This window comes from Neovison vison, chromosome 1, assembly GCF_020171115.1.
Source record: "Neovison vison isolate M4711 chromosome 1, ASM_NN_V1, whole genome shotgun sequence".
NCBI classification, from domain to species: Eukaryota; Metazoa; Chordata; class Mammalia; order Carnivora; family Mustelidae; genus Neogale; species Neogale vison.
In genome coordinates, this window is record NC_058091.1 from 211,751,536 (window position 1) to 211,765,082 (window position 13,547).

The 13,547-nt window shown below is 40.5% G+C and overlaps 1 protein-coding gene across 1 annotated transcript in view; it reads left to right on the forward strand.

Moving 5' to 3' along the window:
* Positions 1-776: 776 nt before the first annotated feature.
* Positions 777-13,547, forward strand: part of HOMER1 (homer scaffold protein 1) — a 131,806-nt gene continuing 119,035 nt past the window's right edge. Inside the window, exon 1 of the mRNA XM_044266442.1 lies at positions 777-1,610. Coding sequence (XP_044122377.1) covers positions 1,606-1,610 — 5 coding nt within the window. The 5' untranslated portion in view covers positions 777-1,605. The remainder of the gene's footprint in view (positions 1,611-13,547) is intronic.

Genomic DNA, 13,547 nt, shown 5'->3' on the forward strand with positions numbered 1-13,547 from the left:
AAGGGCCGATTCGGCCCCTGACCACCAGTCTTCCCGCCGCCCTCGCAGCTGCTGCTTTCTCTCCCATCGCCCGCAGAGCCCCAGCGGGCCCTCGGGACGGGTCAGCGACTCAGCCCCCTGCGCCGACTCCCTGCTCCGCGGCAGCGGCCGCCTCCCGCCCCCTCCCACCAGCGGGAGGAGGGACAGCTCTTGCCCGCGGTTCTCCCCGCCTCCTTCCCCGCCCTCCGCAGCCCGCTTTGCCGCCGCGCTCGGCTCACGCGGGTGGCGCTGACCCGGGAAGCTGCGCCCTCCGCTCCGCGAGCTGCCGGTGGAGGCGGAGGCAGCGGCGGGCTTCAGGCCGCCGGGGCCGGCGCTGCTCTGCGGAGCGAGAGCTGGAGGCCGGCGGAGGTGGGCGGGTGATGGAAGTGTGAGGAGGCGGCGGCGGGCCCGGGGACTGTGAGGCGGCGCGTGGCGGCGGCGCGGAGCGCGAGAGGCGAGGAGCTCGGGTGGGGGCGCTGGAGCAGCGGCTCTCCCGCGGCTTCGAGCCCCGCTTCCCGGCCCCTGACGCGGGATTAGCCGCCCGCCGCGACTTCAGCTCAGTCCAACGCCGCCGCTCGGCCCGCCCTGGCGCTGAGAGCGGGTGCCGGGGACAGCGTGGGGCTTGGCTCTCTGATTCATTCATTCTCCGTCGCCGGCAGCCTCAGACCTGCGGTGCTCCGAAGAGAGGAGGAAAGAGGAGCAGACGCGAATGAAGGGCCGGGCGCCAGCCGGGCTCCATTGTGCTCGGCGGCGCGGGGCGGGAAGGGGCTGAGGGAGGTGGGATCGGGCCCCCTCCCCTGCTCCCCAGCGTGCGCTGCGCCCCCAGCCTGCTGCCAGCCTGGAAATGGCTCCGTTTATTCTCGGGAGAATGAATCGATCCTGCCCAGCCTTCTCTTCTTCCTCCCCACCTCCTCTCTGCTCTGAGTCTTAGGAGGGGCAACATTTAAAAGACAGACTCCAATGTGGAGTGCCGTGCACATCGCGAGCTGTTGGGTTTGCACTTCGAGGAGATTTTCCTATATAGCTTTTTCTAACGTGAGCGCAGGGAAGCAGTGGCATTACTGCTTTTAGGATTTTTATTTTCTCGTAGGGATCTCGATAAAGTGCACGTCGCATTGGGTTACACGCTCCACCCCCAAGGGAACTGGTGTGGTGGAGAAATTTGAACCCGCAGCCTTAGTAGCACCAAAAGGCCGAGTTACCTGGCTTTCCCAGAGTGTCGAGGAGGACATGAGCGAAATGACCACCGAACTCGTTTTTTATAGGACTCGGTGAAGCTGGATTCTGCGTTTTCCGACAGACACGTAGACTCATTTCGTGGAATAGAGTTGACCGCTGTCTCCTCCGCGCAGCATTTTAACTCTCATTTAAAGCAAATGCCGCCTCTGTTTGCACGTTTTGGTATCTACGAGAGAAATCATTTTACCTAAGTGAACTAATTGAATTGTCAGCACCACTGAAATACCTCCAGAAAAGGATCTCGGGGGGGTGGACAAGCAACTGCGAAATAACAGACGGAGAAATTCCTTTGGAAGTTATTCTGTAGCAGAAGAGCAGGAACTTCAGAGCAAGTTTTCACTGGGCAAAATGGGGTAAGGATTTTTGTGCCCAACATAGCTTTGAATCTGTTTATGTGTGTGTGTTGTCGAGCGTTGGCGGTGATTGTGTTCTTGTGTTTCCAAACAAATTAGCTACTTTGTTACGCTGGTCGTACATTAAAAATGTAGGTGTGCTAACCCTTTAACAAGTTGTGTTTATAGAGTGACACCAGAGGTCATAATTAAGAAACCACACATACATAATTTTTGACCAGAATGTAGTTTTATTAGGAATATTTAAGCAGGCAACACATTCTGTACTTTCTTGGTCCGACTCCTGCAGCAGTTCGTAATTAAAATCGTATTGTCTTGGGTTTTGTTGCCGGTATCTTTGAGAGAGAAGTACTGCGTTCTCTCAGTACTTTGAGAATAATCAGTTACACAAAGGAACAATTGTAAAGTAATGAGTGGTTGGACTTCAGTCCTTGAAAATGATCCAGTGTAAATTGTGGCCTCCAATGTGCCCTCTGTTTTGCCCTTGAATATCACAAGCTAACACGCAGAATTGATTTATTGGGGCATTAACAGGAAAGTCTGAAAGTCTTAACCGATGTGGTCTTCACAGTGCCACTGCACTTGGTGGATCAGAGGTTGAATAGGAAAAAGCTAATTTTCTGTTGAAGGAACTTGCATTTTTTCTCTATTTCTGCTCTTAAGCTCAGGTCTTTGGTTTGAGTTAACAATGTCAAATCTACACCTTTCAATACCAAAGTCAGCCAAGAGTATGTTTTCCAACCTTTCATTAACTCTTCACACAGTAACTTGATAAAATGCTAGTGACTCTTTGTAATGTAAGCCAGAAATCCCTAATGTATTAATGGAGTAATGATGTAGTCATTTCACTGAAGATTGTCTATGCTTTTTTGTCAGAGGAACTTCCAGAATTTTCTCTTTGTGGTTGAACACACAAATCCAAAGTGTTGTTAAGGGACAGGGATTGAAAGGATAGAACACAGTTTATTGTGACAGTTTAGGGGGATGCATACCTCAACTTTATTTTTTGAAACTTTCAAAGGAAAGTTCCTGGACAGTACTACCTTTTTTGGTTGAAGTTAGAATTTGAAGTTTATTAGCTTGACAAAGTTTGAAAATGTAGAACATATGTTGTAGGAGTTCTTTAGGAACTAATGAGAAAGTGATAATTGTTTTTAATGCTTAAATGACAAGTGATTAGAATATATATAACTTGCATGATTTGGGGTACTGCTAAGCAATTAAAATACCTTATTAAAGTCCTGCTATTCGTAGCTTGGTGATCTGAGGCAAATTATTTAACTTCTATGGACTGTGTACTATCTGTAAAATGAAGGAATTAGATGATAAGCTTTAACATTTCTTCCAATCTGTAAAATTGAAATATTTTCTTTTTCTCCTCCTTTCCATTTTAGTGATTACTAGTTGGTTTCTTAAAGTAGATCTTTCAGATGGAGAGATTGTTTTCTCTAAGCAGTTTTTAGCACATCAGCTGGAAAGCAATGGCATTTAAAAATGTTTTGGATGAATTGCACCAATTTTAATAAGGGAAAATACTGGAAAGTACTGCTATTTAAAACCTTTGAAATATGGCTTCCTTTGAGAATCTGCAGCTCTTCTGTTTAAAACATGTCAGAGAAAAGAAAAAAAAAGTGGCAATTTTTCATGTTGAAGGCTGCATTCTCTCTAGACTGTCTATTGGTAGCATCATGGAAGAAAATTCGTTTTTCCCAGTCTTTAAGCTGCATGAATGCTCATCATTTAACCAAGGGAAGTTTGGGATGAACTTGCTACCAGAGGGGCTGGTATTTAAAATACGAAAATAAGCCCCTGCACATGGCACACGTTTTTGATACTTCAGTGTAATTAAATGTATTTACAAACTGATTTATTTGTTCTTCTAATGAAGTTTTAGAAGTAGACTAGAGCAGAAAAAGCGTTTCTGGCATTAGTTTTCTGAAAGTGTGTGTTTAGGGCTATTATTCTTGTTCATGGATAGTGATTTGTTTCATCTGAGTTGTCAAGAGAGGCTGAATGGGTGGAAATAGGAAAGAAGAGCATGGAGAAGGCATTTGTGGAAGTTTTCACAGACAGTGGGTGTTTATACCTATTAAGTGTTTGTGGAATATGCATAGCTTACTGTACCTATTTGAACTAAAAGAAAATGGTGTGTGTGGTTGTCTTTTTTTTTTTTTTTAAGGTTTTTATTATTTGAGAGAGGGAGAGAACAAGTGCACACGAGCATTTGGGTGAGCAGGGGGTGGGGGGGCAGAGGGAGAGGAAAAAGCTGACTCCCCACTGAGCAGGAAGACCAATGTGAGTCTGAGATCTAGGACCCCGAGATCATGACCTGAGCTGAAGGCAGATGCCCAACAGCTGAGCCATCGAGGTGCCCCAAATGGAAATGGTATTTTAAATGGCTTTTAAAGTTTTACTCAGGCAGTGCTAAATTACCTTACTTCGACAGGTATATAAAATTTACTATTGTGAATGAAGAGTTTCAGATTTTATGAATATATTTTTGACTGTTAGCAATAAGAATTTTTCTTTGCCATAACTATGGATGTAACTGCAAATCTAGGGGGGAAGTTTAAGCAAAAGGAATTCTTTTCCTTTTTTTCCAAGATAGAGCATGTCTGCAAGCATGGGTTGGGGAGGGGCAGAGGGACAGACTCTCAGGCAGACTCCCTGCTGAGCGGGGAGCCATACACAGTGCTGGATCCCAGGACCCTGAGATCATGACCTGAGCCAAAATCAAGAGTCAGACGCTCAACTGTCTGAGCCACCCAGGTGCTACTAGGAATTATTTTTATTCTTTTTTTTATTTAAGATTTTATTTATTTATTTGACGGAGAGAGAGACACAGTGAGACAGGGAACACAAGCAGGAGGAGTGGGAAAGGAAGAAGCAGGCTTCCCGCTGAGCAGAGAGCCCCATGTGGGGCTTGATCCCAGGATCCTGGGATCATGACCTCAGCCAGAGGCAGACAAACGGAGCCACCCAGGTGCCCCAATTATTTTTATTCTTAAATAAAATGGGTGCTGACTTCAGGCAGAAAACCAACCTGGCTCCTATAATAGTAGTTTATGAACCGTTGTGGAAATGGAAAAGAACAGCTGAAACTGACAGTTGGCAGAGTCTGTCAAACTATCTTGGATGCTGCCTGAACTGTTTTAATTACAGGGAAGGCAGTTGAAGTGTTGGCTTGTGAAATAGGTGAATCAGACCCCCTAAAAATGCGAGCACTTGTGTATGTGAGATAAAGTCTGTGAAAAGCTATACAGCCCAGTGAGGATAGCCTGTAAGGTACAAACCCTAGTCCTCCAAGTAGTATCTCATAATGAGAGCTGTGAGTCAGGAGCTATTTCAGAGCCATTAGAGTAGGCAAGAGAAATCAAGTAACTTTAGCGAGTTATTTCATGCTACCTTTTGTTTTGCATAGTTCCTATTGACAACTCAGTACCATCCACATGGAATAGAGAAAGCTCCCTCTCTCCCCCTGACACTCCATTGAAAGTTATTTATAAAATGTGATTCTGTATGCTAATAAGGTCTATTAGTGCTATTCTGATTGATCTCACCTGCTTGCGGGAACTTCTGGAAACCCTTTTCTCTGCCTTTCCCCAGATAACTTCCTGAAGCATGGAAGTGCATGCTGCTGCATTGCAACCTGACCTGAGTCCTTCCTTTGCTGAGAGAGGAAGCTGACACCTCTTTCTGCCTCAGGCTACTGGGGGCTGAGGGAAAAATGTGGAAATCTTGATCCAGCAGTGGCATACGATTGGCCTTTGTTGAAAAGGCAACCACTCAATAATTTTTAACATCAGAGAAGTTAGATGCAAGTCATAATTCTTTATTTGTGCATTTTACTCCTTTGACCCCCCCCCCTTCATGTGGCATGTTCAGCAGCTCAGTGCTTCTGATACAGAAGTACATAAAATGTGCTCCTTCCCTCAGAGACTTTATAGTTGAGAAGCTGGAAAGACAGGCCTGAAATTAGAAAGTATAGGGAAATGTCTAAGGAGCTATAATGTAGGGCATCATAGAAATACAAACTATGTGTAGCATTAGCTCCTGAGGGAAGGATAAAAGAGCTTTTGTGGAGGAGGTAGTAGGTATTAAATAATGAAAGATGAGAACAGGTGGGCCTTGTAGACAAATGAGAGGGCATTCAAGGCTGAGGGAGCAGTGTGATTGACAGCACTGAGACAAGGAACCGCAAAAGAGTGGGGCTTGAGAAACTTGGCTCTTTGGGCTGTTGTAAGAGATAGGCCCAGCACCTTATGCAGGGACCAGGTTAGAAGGCCTTGTAGACGAAACAAAAGCTGGTGTATTTCAAGCCTTTTTTTGGCAATGACCCATAACATCAGGATACACGTTTTTACCTCACAACCTAGTACATACATAATTGATAAAATGTCATAAAATAATACCCATTGTGTGATGCATTGTAGTATTTTCCTTTTTTTTTTTTTTTTCCTAAGATTTTCTTTATTCATGAGAGACAGAGAGAGAGGCAGAGGGAGAAGCAGACTCCCCACTGAGCAGGGAGCCCACTGCTGGACTCAATTCTAGGACTCCGGGATCATGACCTGAGCTGAAGGCAGATGCTTAACCATCTGAGCCACCCAGGCGCCCAGTATTTTCTATTTTTTAAAACAAGAATGACATCTGAGATCCAATAAGTTGATTTAACAACCAGGTGATGACAACTGGTAATTTGAAAAACACTGCTCCTAGGGTGGAGGGAGAGGAGAGATGTTGGTGAGTTGTGTGTAGTTGTCTGAGTAGGACTTTTTTCAGGATTAGGACATTACATGTGCAGGGGTAAAAATGTAGGAAATGGCATCATGTGTTTTTAGTTGAGCTCTTCACTTAGATGGGCCATGAAATAGTGAATGTGGGAGTTTAAAAAGAACTTTCTAGCTAGCATACAAATTGCATGGAAAGTAAGAGTGAGAACACGTTCCCCCAAGCAAGTAATTAAAGGATATTTGGAGTTGCTGGTAAGATTTGCCTTGTAAGCTGAAAGGTTACTTCACCTGTGACTAACATAGAATTATAATTTTAAATCTGTCAATATAAGGATATCAACCATAAAAGTAGAAGAGTTTGCATATTTTGAGAAGAGGTGCTTTCCCCCCAGTTTATTAAAATATAACTGACATATAACACTGTATTAATTTAAGGAGCACAGAATAACGATTCAACACATATGTAGTCTGAAATGATGACTACAATCGGTATATTAACATCCATCATCTCATGTAGTGACAGATTTTTCCTTTTTTTTTTTTAAAGATTTTATTTATTTATTTGTCAGAGAGAGAGATTGAGAGAGGAAATACAAACAGGGGGAGTGGGAGAGGAAGAAGCAGGCTCCCCACTGAGCAGGGAGCCCGATGCAGGCTCCATCCCAGGACGGTGAGATCGTGACCTGAGCCAAAGGCACACAGTTAATGACTGAGCCATCCAGGCGCCCCAGATTTTTGTTTCTTGTGATGTGAACTTTCATCAGAATAGATTTATTTTTTTTAATTTATTAATGGAATAATTAAGCTCCCTCCTACTCATTGATATTTGCAAGAACTCATTTTTTTGTCTTTAGGGATTTTTCAAGGTAGGATATACATGGGAAGGATCACCCTTACTCTTTCCACATGTCCTTTTCTCTTGATTTATAACCTATTGTTGTATATAGTGAGAACTTTTAACTAGTTCCTTTCTGCCCTTTTCTTCTTTTTATCCTTGTGACTCCATTCCTTTTTCTCTTGTCCAAGTGACATAGCCGGTATAATAGCAGAGATTCCTCAGGGCTTTTCCCTTGGCTACAGTGCATTTACCCACATGAAGGCGCTGGAAGAAATTAAAGCCCATTCTTATTCCCAAACTCCCATCTCTCTAAACTTGCTTCTGCAGTTTACCCCCTCCTTCCCAGCTTCATTTTGCTTCAGTGCTGGGATTGGCAGTGCTCATCCAAGTTCCCCACCTCCCCCAAAAGAAAATCGGATAACTTTTCTTTTGCAGTTTTGGTGGTAATGGCCACCAATTTGATAATGGCCTACCCACACATTCTCAACTGATATGTAACACGATCTCTTTATGGGATAACAAGTTGGCATGCCAAAATGTGGAAATATTGTTACTTAGATTTACAAAGAAGATATTTTGTAATATCTAAACAACAACAACAACAACAAATAACCCCCAAAAAACTACATCCAAGGGCGTCTGGGTGGCTCAGTTTTTTGGGCATCTGGCTCTTGATTTTGGCCCAGGTCATGATCTCAGGGTCCTGGGATTAAGCCTTGCAGTGGGCTCTGTCCTCACTGGGGAGTCTGCATGAGATTCTTTCTTCCTCTCCCTCTGCCTTTCCCTCTCGTTCTCTCTCTCTCGAATAAATAAATAAATATTTAAAAAACAAAAACAAAACTAGATCCCATTCTACAGTTTTAAAAATGAAAATAAAAAACACTTTTTGGAATAGTTACACATTTAACAGGGCATAAACTGAGAGGAAGAGAATTAAGATTATGGTACTTGAGTATTTGGACAAGGCTCTTAGAATGTATAAACTAGTCATGGCCAGTTATTTAAGTATCTTTGTAAATTAATTTGGGGGAGGAGCAAATATAAGAGGTGGGTTGTTTGGGAGACAGAATGAATATAGTATATAATTTTGGCTCTGGCCTGAGTTTTTTGTTTTGTTTTTTGTTTTAAGATTTCATTTATTTATTTGAGAGAGAGATGCACAGAGCAAGCAGGAGCAGGGGGAGGGGCAGAGGGTGAAGCAGACTCCCTACCAAGCAGGGAGCCCCACAAAGGGCTTGTTTAGAGGACCCTGAGATCGTGATCTGAGCTGAAGGCAGATGTTTAAGGTACGAGCCACCCAGGCATCCCTGCCCTGAGATCTTTATAAGAACTGAAGTAGGGATTTTGAGCAGCATATTAAGATATGATTATGTAATTCTTAAAAGCAAAGTGTATTATGTCGTTTTGGATGGTCACATTATGTAGATGTTAATCCTCTTAAAACATCCTTATTAATCCTATTTTTATTTATTTCACTTACAGTCTTATTTCCTTTATTTTGATTTCCTGTCTCTAGAATACAATTATTAAGCCTTCACAACAAACTTGAAGATTTGTCATGAATCAATAACTGTACAGACTAAAAATTCCTCTCAAAATAGAAATATATAAAGGATGTATTTAGGGGAGAATCTTAATTTTGGTTCAGCACAGTACTTTATTTAATAACTGAAATGAAGTCACAATGTATCAGAGTAGTGTGACTTTTTTATTTTTGGGGATTAGAGAATCATGAAAGTTGTTTTAGGCTAATTACCTGAAATGTTATTCATGTCATTTAAAGGATTGACAAAAGAAACTGTTGTTATAAGTAGTTGGTAAACTCAGTTTAGTTCTAAGTGATTGAATGTCTCAGATGAAAAGATGATTAAATCTCAGAAGGTCCAACCTCCCTACTGCCTTGTGATTTACCTTTTTTTTTTTTTTCAGAACTTTGGTGTTTAATTGAAATACTTACTTGTAGTACTGGTTTGTTTTGTTATTTAGGATTAATCCAACTTACTGGACAGAAGAGTAAGGAAAATGAGTTCCAAATACTTAATATTTTTTGAAACAATTTTTAAGATTTGAATATAAGACATTTTCAATAGCCTTATTTCTCAGTTAGTAGGTTTTTTTTTTGTTTAAAAAGATGTGCAGTTTCTTATGTTGCATATTTGTAATGGCTTATGATCTGTGGCTTATACAGTAAAGTGACCCTGTAGTTTATAAGACTCATTATGTTTGCAGAGTGAGATTTTCCTAGAGATCAAAAAGACTCCTTCCTTTTCAAATCTTAATGAATGGGCATTGCAAGGATAGGTAAAACTATTTTTTTTTTTTAAACATTTTATTTATTTAATTGACAGCACAAACGGGAGTGGCAGGGAGAGGGAGAAGCAAACTTCCTGATGGGCTTGATCCCAGGACCCTGAGATCATGACCTGAGCCCAAGGCAGACACTTAAGTAAGCCACCAAGGCACCCCTCTTTTATGAGTTTCTTAACAACATTTTCTCTAATGTTATTATAAGAATATGGTATAAGATATACAAATGAGTTAATCGACGGTTATCAGAAAGGCTTTCAGTCAACATGAAGTTATTAGTAAAGTTTTAGGGAAGTCCAGAGTTACAAGTGAATTTTCCATAGTGCGGGGTTCAGCACCCCTTAACCTGCATTGGTCAAGGGTCAACTGTATTTTGTTTATTTTTCCATCTTAATTTTAAAAGTTTTTTAAAAATCTCACTTTTCTGGTAAGTATGCTTTAAAATTAATTTTACAGAGGCATCTTTTTGGTGGCCTTGCAAAAAGAAAAATAAATATTCTTTCTTATGAGGTTTTTTCCACCCAGTAATGGATTGTGAACCCACTATGGCTTTTGTGTAGCCAAAAGTATTTTAAATATGTAGAACTAATATTTGACTTAGTTAAAAACTGAATTTCGTTTACATACAACTGTCTTTTCTAAGGTAGGCTGCCAGAGGAAGGCAAAAAAATAGTTTTCTTTCTTATATCAGAAAATAAAATTAGTTGTAAAATACAAAAAATTAGCCATATAGTCAGTATTTTCCCTTCATAATACATTTATCTTTATACTTTTTCTCCTTTTTGAAAAGTCACCTTAATCTCTCATCAGCTAATTAATAAATTTTTAAAAAAGCTTTGGTTTATAGACATTTTCTTTTAATGTTCTTTCATAAAACATGTAACATTTCCATGTTATCTTTGACAGGGTTTGGCAATAGTTCCTCAAGGCAGAGAGCAGTTGTAAAAATTCAGGACTTCTTGTGAAGTAACCAAATAAGAGTTGGACAGAAATTAAACAGGAACAGCTGGTAGGGGACCACAGATAACAAAGCAGCTTTCATTACTTTCATTTTAAGTCATGTTTATTATGTCACATCTGTTGACACATCTGGATCCATGTGTTTACATACCTTAAGAGTCCAGAGGGCTATAGACGAGAGTCCTTTTGACCTTACCCCTCCTATAAGGCAGGAAATTTGTCTCTGTGTTTAGTAGGAGAGCTTTAACAGAAATGTGCCAAGAGCCACGGGTCTGGTATATCTCTACAAGTAGTACACATTGTGTTTGCTAACCACCTAGTTCATAGTACAGCACACGTGTTCACTATAAGTTGAAATGATCTGGGGATTTAGAACCCATTTTTCATATACAGAAAATCCTGATTCCTAGCAATTTGGTAGGTATACAGTCAGATGTACCAGTTGGGCTTTGATCATTTTTTTAGTAAATTGTTGGATCTTTTCACCTTTACGTTTAAGCCTGCCTCAGCCTTACTCAAGTGATTGCCTTTTTTTCTGTTTTATTTAAGAGTTTATAAGTAAGTTTAAGAGGGCCATTCTGAATAAGGTTTTTTGTGTGTGTGAGTTGGAATTTTCTCTCCTAGTTACTTTCAGTTTCTCCCATTAGACTCTTAATACCAGTCTCTAGGAAATTATCTTAAGTAGATTTGGCTATCAAAGAGCTAAAAGTATTCATATTAGAAAACTTCTGTCACTCACTCTTCCTTCATGGAAGTCTATTATATTACTAAACCTATGTTAGGACAATTACTTTGAACCTATCAACATATTCGATTGTGCTTAGCCTATCCCGTTTTATGTTTCCCTTTTGCTTATTATTATTATTTTTTTTTGTAAAACTGCCATTTTCTCTCCTACTCTGTTGTTAGGAATCTTTGTCACATGGATTTTAACATTAAAATTCATGTGCTATGCGTAATCACCCTGCCAGCTCCCAAGATGTTTACAGAGTGAGGATTCTACCTACTCTTGTTTACTCAGTACAGCCAGGGATCTGTATACATTGAGCTGAATGGGAAGACTCCCAAATCATCCTTAAACTCATTTTTCTTGAGTTCCTGTTGATTAAAAGAAAAAAAAATTTTTCAAGATCTTGCAGGCTGCCTTTGTCCTTACTCATCTGATAATACAGAGAATTTTAGTTGTCTACGTTCATTGTTGCTTTCATTAGATATTTTATTATTGCTGAATTGATATTTATTGCTATGCCTATGTTAGTATGGGGAAAAGAAAAAGACACTAATGACAATATTACTATTTACTTTTATTTGGTGACATATTGGTATATTCTGAGTCATTAGTTTATGTTTAGTAGTTAAACTATTCATGTGGTAGGAAGCTAGTCTGAAGAATGTTTTGAAAGATGATGCAGTGGTCAGTTAGAAACCCAAATGCAAGACTTTATATTTTCTGTGAACTCAAGTATATAAAATACATTCTGTATATGCATAAAAATACTTGAAAAAATTTCTTGAAGCCCTACCATGTTTATTATTTCTGGGAAGTATGATTGTGAAATGCTTTTAGAGTTTTTCTGCATCTTTCAGGTTTTCTATGATGAATATATTAAGTTTTAGAATTTAGATTTTAAGAGTGAGGGGTATTTAAAAAATGTTTATATCTACAGTACAAATTATCAGAATCTGTTACTATTCCGAAGTACAGATACTTATGTATTTGACCCAATTTTAGCTTGCTTTTATTTTAATTTTCCCTTTTTAAAAAAAAAAAAAGATTGTATTTATTTATTTATTTGGCAGAGATTACAAAGGGGGAGTGGCAGAGGGAGAGGGAGAAGCAGACTCCCTGCGGAGCGTGGATTTCCTCCTATGGGGCTAGGACCCTGCCTGTGATCATGACCCAAGCCAAAGGCAGATGCTTAACCGACTGAGCCAACCAGGCACCCTTTTATTTTATTTTTCTTTTAATAATAGATTAAAGACACAATTATCCTAATGATAGCAAAAATTGTTTCTTGTTTTTAACTTGTAAGGAGTTATCAGAGTGTTAGTATTAATCTGCACTTTTTAGGGAGAAGGAGACAGATCAGAGGGAACATGTGACTTACAGGAAGTGACGGCGCTGTGAAATGGCAGAGCGTGTGCTAGACCCTCTCGCTTCTCATTAGGTCAGTGCATCCTAAATGGATTCTAACCTACCTGGACACTCATTGAGAGAGAGGTTTCTAAACCCCTCATGGTTAAACATTCTAACTTAGTGTAAGCTTGGTATCCTAGTGATGAGTTCATTAAATGTGTCTTGTTTTCCTTTTAGATGGTATGGAAAGAAACTTCATTCTAATTTTCGTGTAATTAAATCTCTGCTCATGCATTAAATTTTGAATACATTTAATTCTTTCTCCGAAGTGATTTGATGTCATTTCATGTACTTGGTATGAAGTTTCCAAAGTTCATATTAAATTGTAAATTCCCTCAGTCAAAGCCCTATTAACTGCCCTTAGAGTTATTGAGCCATGAGCCTCTGAAATACCTAAGTAGTCAGGGTCTCCTTTTTGGAAGACTCCAGACCAGAAACATCAATCTTGAGATATTATCTTGAAACACCTTTCCTAGGGTTTAATGCTGGACTAGGAGAGCTTGATTCATCATGAGATGGCTGTTAAGTTACTTGATTCCCTAGAATTTGTAAGAGAAAGTTGGACCATATTTTATCCAGACTTCAAAGTGTTCTTTCTGAATTATTTTTCGTAGAGGTCCCAGTGCTGTCATTGGCTGGGAAGAAAAGTGTGTAAATATGTAAGGTAGAAGGCAGTAGGGATAGGTGGAGACTGTGGGAAAGTCTGCCCAAAGTCATTCATATCCAGTTTGTTCTAAAAACCCTCTCATGGGGGCGCCTGGGTGGCTCAGTGGGTTAAAGCCTCTGCCTTTGGCTTGGGTCATGGTCCCAGGGTCCTGAGATCGAGCCCCCCCCCCATCAGGCTCTCTACTCAGCGGGGAACCTGCTCCCCCCCCACCCGCCTCTCTGCCTACTTGTGATCTCTGTCAAATAAATAAATAAATAAAATCTTTGTAAAACAAAACAAAACAAAACCCTCTCAT